Genomic DNA, 17,872 nt, shown 5'->3' on the forward strand with positions numbered 1-17,872 from the left:
CCAGCCTTGGTTACATTCATGACAGTTTGTAGCCAAAGTTATAGCAGTTGAAAGTGAACGTTACATGTGGTGCCATTTTGTTTTCGCTTTGTTCGCTTGTCTTTTGTTTGGTTGGCTGTGGCTGTAGTTCTCTGTCCCAGATAGGCAGCGTTGGGGTGAGGAGACCCTGCCAATGGCTAAAAAAATACTTCAGATGGACCAATAAAACTGCCCGAGCACCTGACTATAATGATCAAACACTGAGCTTTAGCTATGGAGACTACACTAGTATGCATTGATACACAATACCATCTACCTATCATATCATCAATCAGAAAAAGGTAAAAAGGGGTTAACCGAACAATGCATTTTTTCCCATACCTTCCCTTCAAGTGATAAAAGTCAAGGTTTTTCATTCATATGGTCAAGCAGGCAGCAGTGCAAGCACTTAAACACAGAACCATCATTTACAAAAGCAGTTTGAATTATTCATAAAAACGGACATTTTAATACATTTTTCAAACTTTTCTCCCTCCTAAGGGCTCATTGTATATTTAAAAAGAATACATTTCCCCTTTTCAGTCTTGAATATACTTGCAAGTTTATGAATGCATGAAGCATAAGTAAATATTCTAATTTAGTCTATTGTGTACTTTAGTGCCTTTGAAAAGAACCCTCAATAGCTCAAAACTATAGTTCCAAAGTTCTGAAAGAGTTCCTAAGTCATGAACAGTAGCTAAATTATGGCTTGCTGGATCAGTATGCACTCAACAAATAGTGGATATATACTACTGTACTATTAGAACATTGTAAGGGGTATCTGTACTGTAACTCGGTGTATTTTGACCCTGTCAGCTGCAGTGTTCTGTGAGACAAGCACAGAGATGGCGTTTGGCTTGGACGTGCTGAAGGATGATGGACCTGGGCTAAAGTTGCTGGGTTTCTCACATGCCGTGTAATAATGGAATCAGTGTCAGAGTGTGGTTTAAGCTGCCCTGCCCTCTAATGAGAGCCCAGACATCTGTCTAGGTGTTCGGGGGCGAGCGGCTGAGAGAAAAAGGAATACGCCTTTAAAACAACAGCGGAACTTGTCTAGGCCTCTTCTATGACCTCGACCTATCACGGATGCCTTTGATATAATCTTCCTGGAAGGCAGGTGAGGAGATGCCTCAGAGCTGGGAGAAAGGACCCCTCTCACAGGACCAAAACGAAAGACATTTTTTTAGTGGAGAGTCGACTTGTTATACAGAACGATAGCGAATAATACCCTGTGTTTTTCCCGCTGTTCCCCATCTCTGTTTTTACATTTCTGCTTGTCGACGGGCAGTATTATTTATAAGCCACTCTTAAACAGTGGGAAAGAGGACAGTTCCATCCCGCAAGGAATACATTAGCCAGTAAATATAAGGAGTGGGTAGAAACAGGACATTTCATGGATCGACAGGGACCAAATGCACTCAAATGAGTGGAGAGCTGCTCGGCTGGTTCCTCAGTGAGGAGCCACTCCTACTAGTTGAGAACCACCAGTGGGAAATGAATACATACTGTATATCTACCTCTTTTACCCCCCCTTCCTCTCTCTCTCCCAACGGTCTTAAAAGTACCTTTTTCAGGCCATGCATAAACATCTGCTAAGTGCTAATGCTTACAGTGCTGTTTGTTTAACCCTTTAACAATATCGTGAGGCCATGTGTAAGAATGGGTATTTGACTAAGTGGAAGGGCCATTACTTACAGAATACAGGGGACAGATCCGATGTATTAAATCAGTATCCGAGCTTTCAGATATGAATCCAACATGCCAGGTACAGGTGGAGAAAGAAGTAGAGGCGATGCAATATAAATAGGGTGGATGTGAAGGCACGTTTCTGCTTAATTTGATGTGTAAGTTTGAGTGTAAATTAATGTTGTAAATGCATGCAGCTTAAACATGGAAACATAATTCCCCATTCAGGAATTACACCAGAAACGAGTAGTTAAGACAACACTGTGCACCGATGCATTCTGAGCGGTATTCACATTAACAGCACTGTGAATCTTTGGACGTGTAGTTGCATTGAGGGCGAGGTGGATTTAAACTTAATGCATATTTTTCTGCAAGAAAATGTGTCATCCATTTGTGAAAGCATGCCATCAATCATAATTTGCAACGTTATCTAAAAAGCATTTATGCAATATCATTATTTTAAACCTACATTTTATTTTACTAGGCAAGTCAGTTAAGAACAAATTCTTATTTTCAATGACAGCCTAGGAACAGTGGGTTAACTGCCTTGTTCAGGGGCAGAACGACAGATTTGTACCTTGTCAGCTAGGGGATTCGAACTTGCAACCTTTCAGTTACTAGCCCAACGCTCTAACCACTAGGCTACCCTGCCGCCCCAACACGACAGATTGTATTTGCTGCTTGTACAAAGCACTCTATGATAAGACAATATTCAAACCCATTGGTCTGATGATGTCCTTATGGGATGTTTGTGGCCCTGTGATAAGCTAATAAAGCTTTTTAACAAAGTGAGCAATGGAATCCGACAAGATGGAACTCTGTGTCACTGTCTGTTCCAGTGATATATGACAACAGCAAGCCCCTAAGCTAGCACGCGGTCCCCTCGTCTCCTCCAACTTCCATGTCTCTGTTGATGTTAACTAAACTAAAGCATGTGAAGACAATCTACTTAAAACGTCATACCAACAAAACAAAAAAACGACGGTCTTACCGACATAGATAAACCCACGAGGACACATTACCTGTTTCTTTATTTTTGAAGCTAATGGCTTTTAATGTACGTTCTAAATGTCTGAATTATGCATGCTTGTAAATATTTCATGGGCGATTTTTTTGGAAGACTTGAAACATTAGTTTGAAAGGGCCGTTGCTCATAAGAACCCTGCTCCCCCAGTTTCAGATGATACCGGGCCATTTGATGTTGATGTGATGAACATTTTAAGAGCGCATGGTAGCAGTGTGTCACGTTACTGTAGGCAGGACAGGTCATCGGCAGAGCACATGCAGTTCAGAAGCGCATTACAAATGAATACAGGAATAACAAGGGGCACAGTGATGATAACTGTTGACAGTGATGCACGCCACTACAGTAAAGCACGCCACTACAGTAAAGCACAATACTATATTGGTGGGTAGACTACGAAGAAAAGGCAAAATGACATTAGCCACAGGTCACTGCCAAATGTCCGAACTTAATTAGATGCGATTCCGACATTAAAACGATTGATTTCCTAAATTTGGTGAGAAAAATAAAACAGAAATAATTGTACTTTTAGATCATGGGAAACTTAAGAATGAAGGAGTTTGAATGCTGTGATTGTAATATAACGGCTAGAGATGTGCACTTCTAAGGGTTTTAGGTAAGGTTTAGTTAATTGGTGCTGAAGTTAAAGGAGGAAAGGCTTAAAAAGGACGAGACATTACCTGGTAACACTAAATGTCTGATTATCTAATGAATAGATAACGCAGCGTTTAAACGCACGTCCTTACAGGACTGTAGAACATGACAATCTTATTAACAGACCGGTTCTTGTCAGGTTCTCTTAAGCCCAATGTAGAGTGAACAGCAATAGGCCTTAGTAATTATTAAATGCTTTAAGTGCTTCGGGTAATACTCTAGGTAATGTATTTTGCATAAGTAAGTCATGTCAGAGGAGAGAAAAAAAAGAGAGAGGAGGACAAAGAATTGACGTGAGACCTTGATTTGACTGGATGGTCTTCAATTATGTATTCATTTTAATATCTTAATGATGTCTGCTTAAATATGAGATGAAATATGGATGTGAGTCGTCATGGACACCAGAAAGTGATGTGCCGTCTCAAAGACAGCACTCCTGAGCACCTTTGTCTACTGTAGCGACTACGACACCGACAGGAGAGCGCAGCGAGAGGATCAGTTGATCTACAGAGAAATGACCGTACGTCATTCCGATATAAAGCCGTTTCAGACGATCCACACGAGGTTCGACATATTTATTTTAATAAAACTGGTAAGATATTGCATTCATTTGCCCTTTTAGTACCACAACGAGTAAGTCAACTTAGCTTCTGCACTGCAGTCAAGAAAAAAACCTTTTATCACTTGACGGGAAGGATAGGAATATTCCAGGAGACACCATAATCAACAGATCTATGCCAGAAAATAGCATGCTTTGCTGTGATTCATTCGGCACCCCAAGTCCTCCTTACCTGCAGATGGCAGACTGACTATAGGCCGGGCCCTCGGCCGCGCTGAGCGCCTGGCCCACCTGCGTCTGGGTCAGGCCCAGGGACAAGCGGCGGATTTTGAACGCTTTGGCGAACTCCCGAATCTCCTCCAGGTTGACCCCATCCACCTCGCTGGCGGCCGTCTGGGGGTCTACAATACAAGACAATACAACTCCTTTAAAAAAAACATTTGTCAGGGAGTACAGATGGAGGCGGGTTAGCGCCATTAAACACACCGAATACAAAGAATATAGCTAATTCACATACATTCCACTATAATGTGACATTTCTGGTCTCTGTTGACGAACAACAGCAGTAGGTTTAGAAATATATTATGAATTGAGTTAACGGTGATTGAAATTCTGGTGCTTCTCTGCCCACTGGTTGATAATAGCAGTCTCTGTACAATGTGTACTGTGATGGTATCGAGAGTGAATGGCGGGCTTTGCGTTTAACACCACATTGAAAACGTTCCTCATTTAATCTTCGACATAAAAGCTCATAGACACATAATGGACACAGCAGCGTAGAGACATGTCCATTCAATTGGCTAGTCCGCCGCGGTGCCATTGCCGTTCTCGGCATTCCTCCTGTTTCATTAGGGACAATAAGCAGACTGAAAGCCAACAGTTTTATAGCCCAAAATCTGTGCTTTTATCATGATAAAAAGAAGCCTGTGGAATGTTTATTAGAGGATCATTCCAATCATCCGTCCCTCCTTTGGGGAAGTAAATTGACACCTCCACAGAACGATTGTGCTGCTGTGTGTGCTGCACTACTCAATTGTTCAAAGATGACATCCAACTCTACTCTAAAGACATTTTATCGTATAAACGTTGTTTGTAAATTGCTGCTTTGCGGACCCACATTTAAGTGACTTTGGGGACCTATTTTCCCTGAAGCATTTTGAAGAATTTCATAGCTAATAAAAAGTGATTTCACATTGTACATCAATGTCAGGTGCCCTGGCATCCTGCTTACTAAAGCAAAGTTTGTGCCAGTGAATTATTCATCTTGGTCATTATCAATGAATTATTAAAAGGAATTTTCCAAGCGTATTTAAGAAGAAAAAAATCTATCGGGCTGCCATCTTGCCGTGAGGCCTCCTAAGAGACGCAGCGATTCTGAGCTTCTACGGCGGCAGAGTTCTAGACGTGCGAACATCTGGAGACATGGGACCAAGTCATCCCAAATGGCACCCTACTCCCAATGTAGTGCACTACTTTGACCAGGACCTATCGTTATTTTTTTCTCCACTGAATGGAGGGTTCGTCTAGTCAAATGCTGGGCACTATATACGGAATAAGCTGCCATTTGGGATGCAGGCCCTGTATATCTTAAAAGGATGGGAGGATGGTCACTAGCTGCATCCTCATCAGTTCAACCTTGATGAGCATCTGATCATCCCCAACGGAGAGCCGCTGAAGTGTGTTTCTATACGAAATGATTAGTCCTCTCTGTAGGTGGTGCCCACACTGTCTGTCCACTGTGATCCATCGCTGGTCTCCTTCCTATACGACTGCCTTCAAGGCTTTACCAAATAATACACATTCCATATGATGACCTTGGATTTCATTTACATTGGGTTTGAAATTCCTATGTACCCTGTGTAGGTATTTGTGATCCGAAAAGACATTGAATGTTTGAAAAAGACCATCCGCTCATTTAGAATAAAAATGTTGGTCATACTTTACTATAGTATGGATACTATCTGTTGATAAGCAACTGCTTGCTAAGGTTACGGTTAGGGTTAGGTTTAGAATAATGGTAAGGGTTAAGGTTAGGGTTAAGTTTAGGGTTAGGATACGGGTTAAGGTTAGGGTTAGTAGATAGTTAGGTTAAATGCTAATGATGGTTTGTGGGTAGTCTGTAGAGCATCTACAGATGGACTCTCCAAATAAAGTGTTGCCCTTGGGCCTTGCAAATACAATGAGCTGGGCCAGGGCAGTATATTGGCAAGAGGAATGTAGAATCCAAAAGTGTATTACGTATGATTGGACGCAGAAATAAGGCTCCATGTCCACATACGGGATATTCACCGAGGGGCTATGCATTCTAGAACCACGTGGAAGGTGTGTTCCGCGATGCATTGACGGAGAACCCCCGACTTGATTATTAACCCTTTCATACCATGCCGATCACTTCTATGCGTTCATTTGACAGTAGAAATGTGTTCAACGTCCACTGAAGTAGCTAGAACGTTTACTAGGTAGCTACGGTAGTTGCCTTGGTAACCAAACAAACAGACTTGCTAGTTTAGCTAACCAAACCATCAGTCCTCGCTTGCTAGTATGACAATTGAATTCAATTCGACTGTTGCTTTCAAAAGCAGCTGAAACATAGAACATGTAAGAATGAACTATAGCCATCGAATTTTACTGCGCTGATATACCATGTGTTACAAGGAAATAATGCACGCTCTAGAATGGCCTTCAAGCCAATCAGAAACAAGTATTATCAACAATGCCATGGTGTGATTAAGCAATACGGCCAGAGGAGGTGTGGTATATGGCCAATATACCATGGCTAAGGGCTGTTCTTAGGCCCAGCCCTTAGCCGAGGAGTCCTATTGCTATTTTAAACTGGTTACCAATTTAGTCAAACGAAATGTTTTGTCATACCCGTGGTATATGGTCTGATATACCATGGCTTTCAGTCAATCAGAATTCAGGGCTCAAACCACCCAGTACATAAAACAAGTTGATCAATGGCAACTTCTTTATATTGAATGCAGAACTCAGCCTCAGATGCCTTCAAAATGAGGGAATTTAAGTGAATAGCCTGTGACAAATTAAATGTATTTATATTTATCTGACTAAAACAGAGTTTTTAAGGCAACGGTTGGCATGCTGAAAAGCCTTAGGCCCTATGATTTATTAAGGGTCCACAGAGGGCTAAGCATTTGGAATCTGAGGCTGGTGTTCACTACACACAGTGTTTTTGATAGTCTAATAAACAGAATATTAAATAAATTCTTTAAGAAGAGGAAGGAGAACAATCTAAAGTTTCTGGACAAACAGAAATCCAGTGCTCTTGAAATAGAAGGTTCACTGCGGTCAATTACAAAATTCTCTGACAATGTAGGTTTATCTGTAGACTTGTATGTTCTCTTAACATGTGCGTGTGTGTGCGTGTGCGTGTGTGTGTGCGCGTGTGTGTGTGTGCGAGTGTGTCACCGGGTACTCACTGCTGACCAGCTGACCCACGCTGAGGGCGGAGGAGGAAGAGGAGGACGAGGAGGAGGAAGAGGCCTGGCGGAGAGGACTCTGGCTGTGGGGCATGTGGAGCAGGTTGGGCTGAGACGACACTGGGCCTGTCTGAACATGCTGAGCCTGAGGCAGCTGAGGACACACAGAAATGAAATATTGACTTAAAACAACAATACAACCCCTATAACGTTGCACCAATAGCACTATAAGCGATCTTCATATCCACCCACAGCAGCTATGGTGACTCTCCAGCACCTGTACATTGCTGTGACACTGCAGCAATTCTATTTGACATTAACAGCTGAACATAATATGATTAGGTTTGTGTAAAGAGGTTATATGATCATTACAGTGTATGCTAACAACTATTCAGAATGATAACACACAATGCAGTATCAATAGTCGGGTCAATAGAGTAAACTAGTCAGGGCTAGGTTTTATTGAAACAGACAGTGTTACATTTGTGTAGAGACAGACAGTGGGGTTTGATAGGAGATGACTGGTGTCTCTGCTGTTTGTATTTCTCTCTCTCTCTCTTCCACCTCTCTCTCTCTCTCTTCCACCTCTCTCTCTCTCTCTCTCTCTCTCTTCCACCTCTCGCTCTCGCTCTCTCGCTCTCTCTCTCTCTCTCTCTCTCTTCCACCTCTCGCTCTCTCTCTCTCTCTCTCTCTCGCTCTCTCTCTCTCGCTCTCTCTCTCTCTCTCGCTCTCTCTCTCTCTTCCCATCTCTTCCTCTCTCTCTCTCTTCCCATCTCTTCCACTCTCTCTCCTCCTCTCTCTCTCTCTCTTCCACTCGCTCTCCTCCACTCTCTCTCTCTCTTCCACTCTCTCCTCCTCTCTCTCTCTCTGCCATACAGGAGTGTAGAGAACACTATGACAATAGGAATTGCTAATGAAGGCAGGTCTGTGCAGGAAAAGACACGTGGACACCCCCGCTCCCGTATCAAACATCATTTAGGATTTACAGGCAATGTGCTTCGGCTCCATGAAAACAATGTATTTTCATGTTTGTGAGCAAATGAATTGCTCTTACAAGATCAAGCTGATATGTCTTCACTCTAAAGTGAAGGCCGTCTCCTCCGTAAACTAGGTTGGCTTTCCCACTCCTCTCTCTCGCTATTAATTATTTTCTCCTCGGTATGTGTTTGTTTGGAAAGTGCGGTGGATGTCAACAGAGATGCACATACTGTCAAGACAGCTGACAGGCAGAGAGAATTATCTAGCTTCACTGGAAATATTCCGCACTGCCGGCGCTGACAACCATAAATTACACCTGTGGAACTGTCGCCGTCGTGCGTCTTTGAAGTGAGGACAAAAACCATAAACATTATTACAAATGCATCCATTCGATCACGAGTGTGATCTGGTGTTCCGTGAAGTCACATTTAAGGCCGTCTTCTGAGTTAATCCACCCTATCAGATGGAATTATTGTCCTTCCCATTTACATATCATGTTTCACTTTTTTAACCTGCTTTTTTTTACGTCTGAAAGCCCGGTCGATGTTAGGTAGACTTAAACCTGTGTAATTTATTTGGTTTCATTAGTAGGTGTGCGTCTGTCACCTACCATGTATGTACAAGTCCAAAAGAAGGAAGCTATTTACTTTGTACATAAAACTTCCGCACTAGGTGGGATTTAACCTCACTCATACAAACAAACAGCATTAAAGAACTCAATGTTCTTCCGAGCACAAGAGAGCTTTCTGTCCCTTTTAGAGGTTCAGTCTGGTCTTGTATTGTTTTGCTAGCTAGAGACACATGATTATCCCTTTAAATGTTTGATTATGAAGGAGAATTACAACATGCTCAGGTCACAGAGGTCAAATAGTTGTGGGGGGGGAGGGAGTATTTTAGTTTTAAATGGGATGATGAAAAGCATTGCTATTTGTTTGGCTCTGCAGGAGCTCTGCATGCTTCTTGAGAGGGTGTCTAAGAGGATGCCTGACAGGTGCTTTACACACACGCACACACTCTACTGCTCGACAGATTTATTTCTTCTTTCTGTAGTATTTCTATAATCTTTACTGCTCTAGTCAAAAGAGTCAATTTGAATGGTTTTATCGAAAGCAACTTCTTCCAAACACTGGGACCAGTGAAATGTTACAGTTGGGAGTTGTGTTTTTTTTGTGAAGGTATAACCTTTTCAAGTTGCGTTTAGACGGAAGATGAGACGACTTGATAGCTGAAAAACAAAAACATCAGACTTGACTCGTTTTGTACGGGTTACTTTTCTCAAGAGTAAACCCGAAAAAAAAGTTCAATCTACACAGATTTTTCTCCTCGCCCATTTTTTATAGTGTGTATCTATGTGTTCCTATAACCAGGTTTCCATCCAACCTTTTTATGCCTAAAAAAATGTCACAGCAGGCCTGACGGAAAGAGCAAATTTGTCAGTAAACTTTCCAAATGTCGACAAAAAACACACGCTGGACAAGGTGGGATCTTTTTGTGATGGTAAAGTTAATTATGCGATAAATGGCGGTGGAAAAGCTTTTATGCGCAAATATTGATACATTTTTTGATTTTACTTATATTTCACTAGGCAGGTCAGTTAAGAAAAAAATATTATTTACGATGACGGCCTAGGAACAGTGGGTTAACTGCCTTGTTCAGGGGCAGAACGACAGATTTTTACCTTGTCGCCTCGGGGATCCGGCCAATGCTCTAACCATCATGCGATGGACATGTTGCGTGGTCCTCCCACTACGACTCGAGAAAGCATGCAGTTTATTAGGCTACAGATGAAAGAAGTTACGGTGAACTTCACAGGGTGGTGAAAGTGCACGGTGATGAGTGATGCTCCTTTCCTATAAATATCGAGGGTCTTATTCTGGTGACATGATGTTCGATGCTTGGTTGACGTTTGACAAATGTAAATAATCTTGCTCTTTTGTCCATAATAATCTCATCATGTAGGCTATACCCGCACTGTATCTGCAAGCTGTTGGCTAGCGCGCACGTACCAATACCAGAGTGGACACGTTCGCTATATAATTGTTTTTGTGACAAAACCATCAGTAGAGTTGAAGTCATTTTTCTAAGCACTACGTCATCACGCACAGCCTTTTATCCGCAACGAGTCCGTTTGGTGGAAACACATCTCTGGTGGGAAAATGCGCATCGTTTGCTTATGTGGAATTTAGAATAGTCGCATGAAAATCTGTCGCCAATTGGATGGAGAGTTTTTGGTCTGCAAATGTACTGTGATTAGGAACATATCTTCATGTGTCTGCATTGTGTGTGTGCACGCATGTTTGTATCTGTGTGTGTACTGTACGTCTGTGTGTGTGGTTACCTGCTGTCCAGGCTTGATTGGTGACAGTGTGATTCCCTGGGTGTTGATGACAGGCAGGATTTGATTGCCGATCACCGTGGCGATGATCTGGCCCTGGGCGTTGGTCAGAAGCTGGGGTGTAATTGGCTGGACCTGCAGCGCTGGGTTTACGCCCCCTGATTGGCTCGAGGGCCCCCCAGAGTTGGGCATAAGTGGGATCGTTCCAATTATCTACGAAGGAGGGGTGAGAGGAGAAGGGGAGAAATCAGATGGGTCGTTCCAGTGAGCTACAGTACACGGATAAGTGTAGGAGGGTGAACGTCATTAGAACATATTGTTCGTGTGATCTACTGGACAGAAGTATGGAGCGATGTTCATGTTCTGTATGAAATCCCCCAGCAAGTAAAACATAAAGTACTGTGCACGTCAATACAAGTATATCAGTGAGCGCCCAAACCATTAGAATGACAGTATCAAGCCCAAGCGCAGAGCACTTGATGGTTGAGTAAGTGTATGAGGGAACGCACAGGCAGATTCTCTGATCATCTGTCACAGAGGAGCTTTTTATAGGCCAAGGCAAGCAAAGGCAGAGCACCCAGCTGGGAGCACACTGCAAAGGTCAGCTCTGAGTACCTGTGTGTGTGCTGGTGCAGACCACTGACTGTGTTATCCATCACCAGGCCAGGAGAGGGGCGTGTGTGTGTGATTCATGTGTGTATATGCGTCTTTGTCTGTTTCTGTTAAGGGGGGGTTGGTAATGTGGCTGTGTTGAGAGATCTCCCTCCCTTCCCTCAACGCGCACACACACACACACACACACACACGACCAAACAGCTCCCAGGGTCCCTGGGGTACTGCATCCCCTACTCCCCTCTCCCCCCCCCCCCCCCCCCCCTCCAGCTCTCCTCTGCTCTCCTCCACGGCTGTAATCAGGAAGTGCAGATCAAAAAGGGCGGAAGAGTGTCACCACAGCGTTTTAGCTCTCAGAGCTGCCAGAGTGCGGCCAAGAGTAGCGCTTTAGGGGGGGGGGGGGACTTAGCGCCTCTTCCCAATGATGAAGGTTAATGTCATCTGAGGACTGGTCCTGGACAGACAACTTCAGTCTCTCTGCCTGCTCTCTCCACTGACAGAACATCAGCACCCATTATGCCAGAGGAGAGTGAACATGGTTGGGGTTGCCATTATTTTACAAACCTTGTCGTTTGGACCAGGCTGGAAGATTTGGGCTGGCACATTCACATTTTTTTTATAGATATGTAAACAGTCACAGGCAAAATTCAAAGCAAAAATAAATGGACACAAGCACAATGAATGTTTTGGTAGCTCGTGCTGCACAGGGTTTCGACCTACTTCAAGCCTCGTGTATAAATGAGACACCGACATAATTTCATCTAGGCAGGGATTCAATTATTACACATGCACCTGTCACTTCATATGATTTCACAGCGAGATGCAAACAGATCCCTTCATACTGTAGTCCAGCATCTCACCACTGCTCCCGGTGCTAATCTAATTCTTCCTGCCATGCCTCCCTCTGCCTGGTCCCCCTCCCCTCTCTCCCCATTCTCTGTTTGATATAATGTGGGGGGATCAGTGGTAGAATTGTAGGCCGGCAATCTGTAATTCATCCCCTCCACGGCTCATTTGCTTACGTTGCTTCGCATTAAGCGACAGATAATTTATCTCTCTCTCCGCGCTCCGTGTCGCCTGCTCCGATTCCACCCTGTAATGCTCTCCTCTCCTGCCACTTAGCATATTTTATTGCGCCGCCTGACGCTCATGCCTCCCGACGGCTGGCTTCGCGTGCCTCTGTGGCGGTTGACTTGTTCCGCTCAATTATTCATCCTTATTGGACTAAGTGGTTGTTCTATAAACGTAATAACACACAGGCAGGGAACTGACAGCTTAGCTCTCGTCCCCGGACGCACCGCTAGCGCCGCGTCTCCACCTCTCCCTCAGACTTCCTGGGTGTTGCGTGGCAGTGCTCAAATGGCATTTCTCAAGGCAGTCGATTGTGACACTGATTCTGTAAAACATAATACATTTAGAGGGAAGACCTGGTGGGCGGCAGGTAGCCTCGAGTTTAGAGCGTTGGGCCACTGACCGAAAGGTCGCTGGCTTGAATACTGGAGCCGACAAGGTGAAAAATCTGTCGCTGTGCCCTTGAGCAAGGCACTAAACCCTAATTGCTCCAGGGGCGCTGGCCAATGGCGACCTTTACTGTGACCCCACTCCCTGTGGGTGTCTCAGGGGGAGTTGGGATACGGAAGAAACACATTTCCATCACACATTTGTGTATAACAGAACAAATATAAGCACCCACAACTTATTATTATTTTACCTGTAGATTCAGAGAGGTCCATGGAGAAGACATGCTTTGGTCTCAGGCTACAGCCAGTTATGACATTTTTTAACAACATACGCTGTGGCACCTTCTCACAAACAATAGTATTGTCAGCTTTGTCCAACCAGCATTCTTTATGTCTCTCTTTCCTTTTTGTCTTTTTCCTCCTCCTGTATTTTTTTTCCCGAATCGTGAGGCGTGTCAGGAATGGTCAGGACCTGGGTCCTCTTTCGCTCTCTCTCTCTCCCTTCTCTCAGCAGAACTCATTAATGAACACATTAATCAATGATGTCGCTCTTGCTGCTGGTGATTCTCTGATCCACCTCTACGCATTCTGTACACTTCTGGCCCTTCTTTGGACACTGTGTTAACTACCGTCCAGACGAGCTTCAATGCCATACAACTCTCCTTCCGTGGCCTCCAACTGCTCTAAAACACAAGTAAAACTAAATGCATGCTATTCAATCGATCACTGCCCGCACCTGCTCGCCCGTCCAGCATCACTACTCTGGACGGTTCTGACTTAGAATATGTGGACAACTACAAATACCTGGGTGTCTGGTTAGGCTGTAAACTCTCCTTCCAGACTCACATTAAGCATCTCCAATCCAAAATTAAATCTAGAATCGGCTTCCTATATCACAACAAAGCCTCCTTCACTCACGCTGCCAACAAACCCTCGTAAAACTGACCATCCTACCGATCCTTGACTTCGGTGATGTCATCTATAAAATAGCCTCCAACACTCTACTCAACAAACTGGATGTAGTCTATCACAGTGCCATCTGTTTTGTCACCAAAGCCCCATTCACTACCCACCATTGCGACCTGTATGCTCTCGTTGGTTGGCCCTCGCTTCATACTCGTTGCCAAACCCACTGGCTACAGGTTATCTACAAGTCTCTGCTAGGTAAAGCCCCGCCTTATCTCAGCTCACTGGTCACCATAGCAGCACCCTCGTAGCACGCGCTCCAGCAGGTATATCTCACTGGTCACCCCCAAAGCCAATTTCTCCTTTGGTCATCTTTCCTTCCAGTTCTCTGCTGCCAATGACTGGAACAAACTGTAAAATCTCTGAAGCTGGAGACTCATATCTCCCTCACTAACTTTAAGCACCAGCTGTCAGAGCAGCTCACAGATCACTGCACCTGTACATAGCCCATCTGTAAACAGCCCATCTATCTACCTACTTCATCCCCATACTGTATTTATTTATCTTGCTCCTTTGCACCCCAGTATCTCTACTTGCACATTCATCTTCTGCACATCTACCATTCCAGTGTTTAATTGCTATATTGTAATTTCTTCGCCACCATGGCCTATTTATTGCCTTAACTTACCTCATTTGCACTCACTGTATATAGACTTTTTGTTTTCTTTCGTTCTACTGTATTATTGACTGTACGTTTTGTTTAGTCCATGTGTTACTCTGTGTTGTCGTATGTGTCAAATTGCTATGCTTTATCTTGGCCAGGTCGCAGTTGCAAATGAGAACTTGGCCTCAACTAGCCTACCTGGTTAAATAAAGGTGAAAATAAATAAATAAATAAATAAATACAATGAAGATTATGCTGCTCTTCTCTTGTTTCCACAGAAATGTCATCTCCTCAGCCAGGCCAATCGGTGGCGTTAGCCATGGTGGCCAGACTATATCTTTAGCCATTTTCCCCTCCTTCTCTCTCCGTGAAGGGAATAGAGGCCCATGTTGGGAAATCCTGACTTTCTTCATTAGAGCTCCAAGACACCAAGCATATCAATTTGATAAGGGTATGTAAATTGCTTTATACATCTCCCGAATCCTCTTGATTGTCTGGCTCTAAGATGGAATGCCGGTGTAGGTAATGTTGGGTACAGTAAAATCTTCCACAAACATGCAAATCTGCACAGCAACTAGCATTCACCTGGCTTAATTTGTCCTGCTGTTATCGTTAAAGCAGGTGTTCAAAAGTTAAAATGGCAATGCCAGAATGTTTCCTCTACCTCTGAGGACTTCCACGAGCAGGAGTGATTTGTATTCCAATGGAGTTCCTCCCTGGTTGTGTGCATGCAGGTTAACAGTGCATGTGGGTGTTCCTACCTGGTGTAGTGTGCATTAGTAACAGCAGTGTCTGCCCTGCGGGCTGTAGCCTTTATCAAAGCCCATTGAAGGGGATGGATGGCTCATGGGGGTTTCACCAGGAAACACAAAGACCAGCCACCAGGGGTTAACAGGGCTGGGAGTCCCCCCCCCCATCACAGACCGTTTTGGGGCTAGCTACTTTTCAGGTCATATATCTTACCATTTCTCTCTTTGTCAAATATTATAGGTTTCTCTATGGAGTCATGGAAGGTATGGCACAGAATGTGTGGTAAAATTGTGCATAGTACAAGGGAATACGTAGTCATATGACAGAAACATTTGTGAGGAAATGTTTCCTCTAGTATGGCCTCAATCTTCTCATTCACGTTTCGATACTGAGGAACTAAGGTAAAATGGTGCAGTGCTTTCCTTAGGCAGACTGTGTACTGATATGAAATTCATTATTGAATGAACTCTTTCTCACAGTACAGCTTTAATCACAAAGATGGGACTGAAGTGTGGCTTCGTTGATTACTGGACACATATACTCCATAATCAGGTTGACACATGTTAAAGCCACATTATTAAATCCAATGCTTTTCAAGGCCCCTGTCTGGAACCTACTCTAACAAGAAATCCAGGGTGCAACTTTCACTAGGGACGGGGGACATGTCCCCCCCACATTCTGAAATTGCATTTTCATCATTGAAACGTGATACAAACAAGGCAACGGGGTGCTTTAGGACCACGCCTATGAGCAGTCGGGTAGGCTGTTTGGAGTGTTCATCTGACAAAAAAGAAAATATATATATTATGTCCCCCCCACTTATAAAACCAAAGTTGCGCCCCTGAAGAAATCCAATGGGCATTAGTGACAGGGTGAATGACTGTAACCCCTACTGTACTGTGTTCAGCTCTCTTCAAAATACCAAAATACTTAATTTAGAATAAAAGACCTCTCTTAGGAGAAGAAAGGACTCAAAGTCAATGCAGGACAGGGATTTTCACACAGATATCTTTTATCAAAGTCCTTGTGCTTTAGTACAGTTACAATGCTGTCACAATGCTGTCTTACCTAGCTAGAGAATTAATATTCAAGAAGTGTACATGTATTCGAGATGTTCTAGTTCCTCTATCATTCTTCCAGCAAAATAAACACCAAAGTCTGATAAAAGCTATTCTTTTGTTTCCTATTTGAGAGTCTACATACCGACACCATTTCTGCTTTTACGGTGGGCAGCTTCTGAGGCAGTGTTTGTCGGTCTCCCAGTCAAGTTCCAGTCATGCATTTAGTCTCTGTAATGTTCCCTTCCCAGTATAAGAGGGGTGGTGGTGTGTACGTGCGCGCGTGTGCGGTGGGGGGGACCCTGGCTACGTTAGTAGTGTGGTGCACGTTTCAGAGTGCTCAGACTGAATAATGCTCTGAAATAATGAGGTGGGGAGCAAAGGACTGTAGCCCAGGGCTTTGACCGTCTCAGTGACCTGATTATGTCAGCCAATGTCAGTCGCCGATACACTACAAAAGCACAGAGCATCCCATCAAATCCATCTCCATGGCGATCTGTCCCTGCGTCCCCGGCACCTTTTCCCAGACCAGGGAAACCCATACTGTCTCATTAGCCGCATTTAGCATCAAGGGCTAACACAGACTCACACAAGCTGTTTTCAGTACGTGTGGACAAACATAGAAAAACATCTACAGTCATACACAATTATAAGTAGCCTACAATACAGTTGAAGTCAGAAGTTTACATACACCTTAGCCAAATACATTTAAACTCAGTTTTTCACAATTCCTGACATTTAATCCTAGTAAAAATTCCCTGTCTTCGGTCAGTTAGGATCACCACTTTATTTTAAGAATGTGAAATGTCAGAATAATAGTAGAGAGAATGATTTATTTCAGCTTTTATTTCTTTCATCGCGCTCCCAGTGGGTCAGACGTTTACATACACTCAATTAGTATTTGGTAGCATTGCCTTTAAATTGTTTAACTTGGGTCAAACATTTTGGGGAGCCTTCCACAAGCTTCCCACAATAAGTTGGGTGAATTTTGGCCCATTCCTCCTGACAGAGCTGGTGTAACTGAGTCAGGTTTGTAGGCCTCCTTGCTCACACACGCTTTTTCAGTTCTACCCACAAATTGTCTATAGGACTGAGGTCAGGGCTTTGTGATGGCCACCCCAATACCTTGACTTTGTTGTCCTTAAGCCATTTTGCCACAACTTTGGAAGTATGCTTGGGGTCATTGTCCATTTGGTAGACCCATTTGTGACCAAGCTTTAACTTCCTGACTGATGTCTTGAGATGTTGCTTCAATATATCCACATAATTTTCCTACCTCAAGAGGCCATCTATTTTGTGAAGTGCACTAGTCCCTCCTTCAGCAAAGTATCCCCACTTCTTTGGCTTGCAAGCCTCCCCCTTTTTCCTCCAAACATAACGATGGTCATTATGGCCAAACAGTTCTATTTTTGTTTCATCAGACCAGAGAACATTTCTCCAAAAAGTACAATCTTTGTCCTCATGTGCAGTTGCAAACCGTAGTCTAGCTTTTTTTATGGTGGTTTTGGAGCAGTGGCTTCTTCCTTGCTGAGCGGCCTTTCAGGTTATGTCGATAAAGGACTCGTTTTACTGTGAATATAGATACTTTTGAACCTGTTTCCTCCAGCATCTTCACAAGGTCCTTTGTCGTTGTTCTGGGATTGATTCGCACTTTTGACACCAAAGTACGTTCATCTCAGGGAGACAGAACGCGTCTCTTTTCTGAGCAGTATGACGGCTGCGTGGTCCCAT

At 43.7% G+C, this 17,872-nt stretch overlaps 1 protein-coding gene across 1 annotated transcript in view; it reads right to left on the reverse strand.

Annotated features, from left to right (window-relative positions):
• LOC115195769 (POU domain, class 6, transcription factor 2) overlaps nt 1–17,872 on the reverse strand; it is a 91,500-nt gene that overhangs the window by 4,124 nt on the left and 69,504 nt on the right. The window contains exons 7-9 of the mRNA XM_029756000.1: nt 10,695–10,904; nt 7,379–7,532; nt 4,174–4,342 (exon numbers count right to left, since the gene is read on the reverse strand). Coding sequence (XP_029611860.1) covers nt 4,174–4,342; nt 7,379–7,532; nt 10,695–10,904 — 533 coding nt within the window. The remainder of the gene's footprint in view (nt 1–4,173; nt 4,343–7,378; nt 7,533–10,694; nt 10,905–17,872) is intronic.

This window comes from Salmo trutta, chromosome 6 (assembly GCF_901001165.1).
Source record: "Salmo trutta chromosome 6, fSalTru1.1, whole genome shotgun sequence".
NCBI lineage: Eukaryota > Metazoa > Chordata > Actinopteri > Salmoniformes > Salmonidae > Salmo > Salmo trutta.